Raw genomic sequence first — 6,443 nt, forward strand, 5'->3', positions numbered from 1 at the left:
GTCTTTCTGCTCCCCAACCCCCGTCCCCCCTCAAAAAAGAACCTCCTCCTGGCCTACAATTCAATATTTAGACCAGGATTGTTGCGTTAAATAATAAAAAATAGGGCACCATCCCACACTACGCCGGGCACCGGCGGGCCACATGGCACTGGTGGGCTGTTTTCATTTCCCCAGACTCTCTGGCTGGGTTCGCTGAGTTCCCATGGCAGGTCGCTACCATGCCAGTCCCACGCATCCAAATTCTGAGGCTGGCTGGGGTATTCATCCATACCTTTCTCTGGAACTCATTTGAGTCGCTATATGAAGGAAAAACCACACAAACTTAGTTTAGAGTCAAAAGGTAACTCAATCGCTGGGCGCAACTACTAACATCCTAATTAGTAAGCCATGCTAAATTAAATCCTCTGGTGGTGGATCCTAGTGGATCTTCCATCTAACGGGGGTGGGGAGTGGGATGGGGTGGGGTGGGAGGGTCTAGTTCATTACATCTTGTACTCTAAGCTCTCACCCAGTCCAAAAAGCCACAAGTCCCCTTTCTCTTCCTCTCTTCCCCTCTCCTGACCTGGAAGTCCCGCCTACTCCCCGCCCAGGGGTTGGTCCCCTGAAATCTTTATTCATTAGGGGAAGGTTCTTGCCACACAGGAGGGCCTCAAATTCACAGAGGTCTGTCTCTGCTGGAATTATAGGGATGCTCCATGATACACAGTTAGCTGAAGATTTTATTAAATATTTTAAAATTAACTAATGCGTTTTATTAATATTATGTTTTGAGACAGGGTCTCACTGTGTGTAGATTCTTTCTGGCTGTCCTGGAATTCACTATCTATATCAACCTTGAACTTAGAGAGCCACTTGCCGATGGGGATTTAGCTCAGTGGTAGAGCGCTTGCCTAGGAAGCGCAAGGCCCTGGGTTCGGTCCCAAGCTCAAAAAAAAAAAACCAAAAAAAAAAAAAAAAATTCAGAGACTAGACACACTTGCCTCTGCCTCCAAAGTGTGTGTCACCATGCCTGGCTAGTCGAGATTTTAACATTGGTGCGGGCTTCTCTAATAGAGAATCACGGAAAGTAAGGTGTGCTTATTAAGCATGGGTGTGGGGTCCTCAAAGCAGTTAGGATTAATTAGCCATATATACCTCAACTCGCCCCGCTATGGTGCTCATGTTATATCTTAAAAGGTTGCTATAGAAACTTAAAAAAAAAATAGCCTTTTTCTTTCTCTTGCTATTGAGGTTAGAGGTCTAGAGGCCTGGGATGGAACCAGGAGCCACTAGGATTACAGCCTTTGGTCAGAGTCCTAGAAAATGGCAGGGTTTTCAACGGGGAAGACAGGAGAGTCTTAAGCGGTTGAGAGCTGTGCTGAGTTCTTTTTAGTTGTTGAGAATCTCCAACTAAAATCCTGGGTACGGGGCTGCTTTTCCTTTCCACGCCTTTCTAGCCTCCTCCAGGGTTGTCTTTAGGACCAAGAGAACTGATGTGTGAGGCAGGGTCCCTCCCATCAGCATAGAGGAAGCCAGCCCTGTGAGGAATGGGAAGGGCAGAAGAAAGAGAGCTCGGCCAACCTCCTTACCTTTTAGCTTCTACATGTCAGAGAAAGCCACCCCCGTTCCCAGGTTACACGTGTCACAGATGTAACTGTTATTCTAGAGCTGAGATAATTGGTTTTAAAGTCTCTTTCTTATCTTTCCCTCTTGTCAGCAATAGTTGTGTGTGTAGTAGCTGTTGTGTCTGAGCAGACGGAGGCAGGGGTGAGCTGTGACGGGTGTTCCCACCATGGCCTGTGCTCTGCTTGAAATGAGGGCCCACCTCCAGATCCGAAGCCTCGTGGCCCGGCAGTGCCTGGCAGAGTTTCTGGGTGTGTTTGTGCTCTTGGTAGGTGGGGTAGTGGCGGGGAAGTGAGAAGGGAGGTCAGAGTTTCTGCTCTTCTTACTGCCATGTCCCCTGATGTCCACTTCCTTTCACCTAATTCCTTCTCTTTTCCTTCTCTTAATCTTTCTTTAATCCCCTTCTTTGGGATTTAAGGTCTTGCTTTGTGTCTTAGGCTGGGCTCTACAGTCTTCAAGGACCCTCCCAGCTTAGCCTGGTTTTCCTTTTTTTTTTTTTTTTTTTTTTTTCTTTTTTTTTTTTTTTTTTTTGAGCTGGGGACCGAACCCAGGGCCTTAAGCGCTAAGCAAGCGCTCTACCACTGAGCTAAATCCCCACCTCGGTTTTCCTCTTTTTTAAAAAACTATCTTATTTATATACTTACATGGCGGGGGCGATGCCATGATGAGAAAGGTGGTTTTCCCAGGGCGGGGCTCAGCCATTGCACTCTGGATGTGCTGACCCCTGCGATTTCCCTAAAGGCGGGAAACTCGACTGTACAATTTGTGGTAGTGGCGGGGACTATGTTTGTGCTCTCCCCTAAGTAAGAATTTTTTTCTTACTTATTATATTAATATGTAGCCGCAGCTGCCTGGAACTCGAGGAGACTACTGTGAATCTGGGATTAAAGAGACACCTGGCTCCCGCTTCCTCCTTCTCTCACCTCTCCCCTTTTCTTCTTTCTTGGCCTCCACTTCTATTTCCTTTACCTGTTTCCCTTCTTTGTTAGTTTCTCTAATTCATTTATTTTTTCTGGTGGCTTTCTTTTCTTTTTTTTTTTCTGGTTCTTTTTTTTGGAGCTGGGGATCGAACCCAGGGCCTTGCGCTTCCTAGGCAAGGGCTCTACCACTGAGCTAAATCCCCGACCCCTTCTGGTGGCTTTCTGCGCCTGCTCAATCTCTTTCCCATTGGTCTCCTGGGCCTCTCCCCACCAGCTCCTCACTCAGGGGTCTGTGGCCCAGGCTGTCACTAGTGAAGAGAAAAAAGGCAACTACTTTACCACCTGTCTGGCGAGCTCTCTGGCTGTTACAATAGCTATCTACGTGGCAGGAAAGGTCTCAGGTGAGTAGGGTGGGGTCTGAATGTGGGTGCATAGGATATGCATGTGAGTGAGTGAGTGGGAAAAGCTAGATTCTTTTGGTGACTCTTGGGCATTATCCCCTTGAGCTTGACCAGTGTTCTGGACTGAGATAAGGCTTTGGGCTCATCCAGTCCCTCTCCTTTGTCTAGCTCCCTGCTCCCATTCTTCATACATGTGGCCCTACCTCACTCAGGCACAGTGTATGGCAGAGTGTTAAGGATAATTACTATTATCTTGTGCCTCACATGGACTCAGGACCTCATCAGCTTGTCTCTTAACTCATGTATCAGAGTGTCTCTGGGCCGAGCCTCCAGACAGTGTGCTGCAGGGGAGGCAAGGCACACCTTTTCAGGTCATGTTTTGGTTTCAATGTATGATCTTGGCAAATCACTTTTTAAAAAGTATGTGTTTTGCCTGGATGTATGTCTATGTGAGTGCATGAGGTTCCCCAAAGAGGGCAAGGGAGCCCCTGGGACTGGAGATACAGATTGTTTTGATCTGCCATGTGGGTGCTGGTCCTCTCTAAGAGCAACCAGTGCCTTCAATCACTGAGCCATCTCTCCAGTCCCCAAGTCACTATCTTTTTTTTTTTTCCCGGAGTTGAGGACCGAACCCAGGGCCTACTGAGCTAAATCCCCAACCCCAATCATTATCTTTTCTTTTTAAAGATTTATTTATTTATTTATTTATTTATTTATTTATTTATTTATTTATTATAAGTACACTGTCGCTGTCTTCAGACACACCAGAAGAGGACATCAGATCTCATTCCAGATGGTTTTGTGCCACCATGTGGTTGCTGGGAATTGAACTCAGGACCTCTGGAAGAGCAGTCAGTGCTCTTAACCGCTGAGCCATCTCTCCGGCCCCAATCATTATCTTTTTGAGGCTTCTATAAACTATGCAACGGAAGTAAGCATCGTAGGAGAAAATATGGTTCTGTGACAGTGTTTAGCAGTGGTGCCTAATATTGTCTTTCCCCACTGGTCTTGTGAAGGAGCCCACCTAAACCCAGCCTTTTCTCTGGCCATGTGCATGGTGGGACGCCTCCCATGGGCCAAACTCCCCATTTACTGCTTTGTGCAACTGCTGTCTGCTTTCTGTGCCTCAGGGGCCACCTACGTTCTCTACTATGGTAAGAGAACATGATTGGGGACAGTTCTGGGCAGAGGTGCCTTGCTGTGGTTTTAGATAAACAAAGATGGACACCGAGTATCCCTCTCTCCCGAAGATGCCCTCCAGCACTACACAGGTGGGAACCTGACAGTGACCGGTCCCAAAGAGACGGCCTCCATTTTTGCCACTTACCCTTCCCCATATCTGTCCCTGAACAATGGCTTCTTGGATCAGGTAAGTGGGAGCGGAAGATATGGAAAGTAAGTCCCAACTCTTGCCTTGTTTATTGGGATCCCAGCCCATTGTTCAGATTTTGGGTGGAATATAGGGTTCATTCTACTTTGGCAGTCCTACCTCCTGTTGCACAGATGGTGTAGAGGTGGTGGCATGAAGTGTTTGAGTGACAGAGAGCAAATGAAGCACCTATGTGACCATTGACGGCTTTCTGTTTACCTCCGTCTACCCCAAGGTTCTGGGTACCTGGATGCTGATTGTGGGGCTGTTAGCTATCTTAGACAGACAGAATAAAGGGGTACCTGCAGGTCTGGAGCCCGTGGTGGTGGGACTGCTGATCCTCACTATTGGATTGTCCATGGGTGTTAACTGTGGCTCTCCACTCAACCCTGCCCGGGACCTGGGCCCAAGGCTCTTCACCTACTTTGCTGGCTGGGGCCCTGACGTCTTCAGGTAGGAGGCAGCTTCCCTTGGTGCACTCTTCCATCCACCCTATTAACAGCTTTGTTCATGGCTCTCCAGTCCCCCCTTTTCTTTCCTTCCTTTTTTTCTGAGACAGGGCTCAGTCTGAAGCAGGCTGGCAGAGAGCCTCCTGCCTTCCAAGTGCTGGGAGCGAAGGTGTGTGCTGCTATGTCTCACTTCCCACTTACACACTTCTCTTGTATTCTTCAACCGTGTTCTTCGACTGGCAAATTCTCCCTTCCTTCATCGATCTCCTGCATCCCACCCTCTTTTCATGCATACAGTAGACTCAGAGGTGTCCTTGGGAATGTCATGCTACTATTTTGGGCTTTAGTGACTCCATCCAACAGTTTATTCAGCGAGACTAGAGGCTGGACCAAGCTCTGCTGGGGGTTCCTTCCTAAGTGCTTCCCATGAAAGAGTGTGATCCCATGCTCACTGTTGGACATGTCACGACAGGAACAAGTGTGGGGACTTGCCTTACTAGTCCCAGCTTATGGGGAGAGGTGTGTCTAACAGCCATCTTTGACACCTCCCTTTGTCCTTCCATTGCAGTGCTGGTAATGGCTGGTGGTGGGTGCCTGTAGTGGCTCCTATGGTGGGGGCCACCCTGGGCACAGCCACCTACCAGCTCCTGGTGGCTCTGCATCACCCTGAGGATTCATCTCAACTCAAGGCTTCAGACTTGGTTACTCTGACTCAGCTGGAGTGTAAGCTGTGATGATGATCAACCTTATCTCACTCTGCAAGAGCACCGTGAGCTGGCCAGCATACAAGACAGATATTCTTTGTATTAATTAATATGCCAGAACAAGATACTTGTTTACCACTCCTGGAGGACTCCAGACTGGTCTTCTAACCCTGGGAACCTCTAGGCATGCAGTTCCTTAAGGTAGCCGCCAGAGGGTGTTGGCTTTGGGAAGGTTTCTAGAGTCGGGTGGATGGAGGGGTTCTACAATCCTGAAGGGTAGGGCCTGGGAGATTCTGGAGAGAAGCTTGGCTTCCTCGGCTCTTCCTTCTCGACTTTTTCGCCTTAAGACAAGGTCTCCCTATGGAGTCCTGAAATTTTCTTTTTTCTTTCTTTTTTTTTTTTTTTTCCCGGAGCTGGGGACCGAACCCAAGGCTAAGCAAGCGCTCTACCACTGAGCCAAATCCCCAAACCCGAAATTTTCTATGCTGACCGTACTGGCCTTGACTTCAGTCAAGGGAGCACAGGGTGTGACCCAACAAACCCAACAAGAGGATTTTAAGTTCGACTCAGAAGTGATGGAGCACCCTTCGGGTCCCTGAGAGTTTTAGGTCTCAGAGGTACATAGTGAGACACCCCCTCCCTCCACCTCCCGACTCAAAACAACAACACCACAACAAAAACACTTGTATTTTGCAGTATTAGGGTCTAGTACTAATTTAAGGCCTAGGCAAGGGCTCGGCCTCGAAACTATCTCCCTGTTTTTTGCTGCCACCTCGGGCAATCTTAACGTTTCCTACCTTTGGCCTGACAGGTGCACCTCCCCTATACTCCAACGACCTCAGATGGTTCTTCGAGGGGTGTGTGTGTGTGTGCTCGCGCGCGCAATATACCATCCAGGGGATGTGGTAAGGGGCAAAGTCAACTTCTCAGCGTCAGGAGAACCAAGCAGAGAAACTGAGGCACAACGCCCAGTCAATGCATAGCTGTGCCTTTTCAGG

General features: G+C 48.5%; 1 protein-coding gene and 1 non-coding gene across 2 annotated transcripts; both read left to right on the forward strand.

The window, feature by feature from the left end:
• The first annotated feature begins 1,771 nt into the window (after positions 1–1,771).
• On the forward strand, positions 1,772–5,475 carry Aqp10 (aquaporin 10). Its single transcript, XM_032896938.1, has 6 exons — positions 1,772–1,870; positions 2,797–2,923; positions 3,940–4,077; positions 4,174–4,292; positions 4,528–4,745; positions 5,310–5,475. The coding sequence occupies exons 1-6, from the start codon at positions 1,772–1,774 to the stop codon at positions 5,473–5,475; spliced, it is 867 nt and encodes a 288-aa protein (XP_032752829.1).
• On the forward strand, positions 2,239–2,404 carry LOC116897437. The gene has a single exon (XR_004387476.1). It is a non-coding gene; the product is annotated as a U1 spliceosomal RNA (small nuclear RNA).
• Positions 5,476–6,443: the final 968 nt, after the last annotated feature.

The sequence above is a fragment of the Rattus rattus genome, chromosome 3 (assembly GCF_011064425.1).
Source record: "Rattus rattus isolate New Zealand chromosome 3, Rrattus_CSIRO_v1, whole genome shotgun sequence".
Taxonomy (NCBI): domain Eukaryota; kingdom Metazoa; phylum Chordata; class Mammalia; order Rodentia; family Muridae; genus Rattus; species Rattus rattus.

What these genes read in the sequence shown, in the direction of transcription:
- Aqp10 (XM_032896938.1), top strand. Translation starts at nt 1,772, where the DNA reads ATGGCCTGTGCTCTGCTTGAAATGAGGGCCCACCTCCAGATCCGAAGC. An exon ending in CACCTACGTTCTCTACTATG is followed by an intron (nt 4,078 to 4,173) that starts GTAAGAGAACAT and finishes TCTCTCCCGAAG; the next exon opens with ATGCCCTCCAGCACTACACA. An exon ending in ACAATGGCTTCTTGGATCAG is followed by an intron (nt 4,293 to 4,527) that starts GTAAGTGGGAGC and finishes GTCTACCCCAAG; the next exon opens with GTTCTGGGTACCTGGATGCT.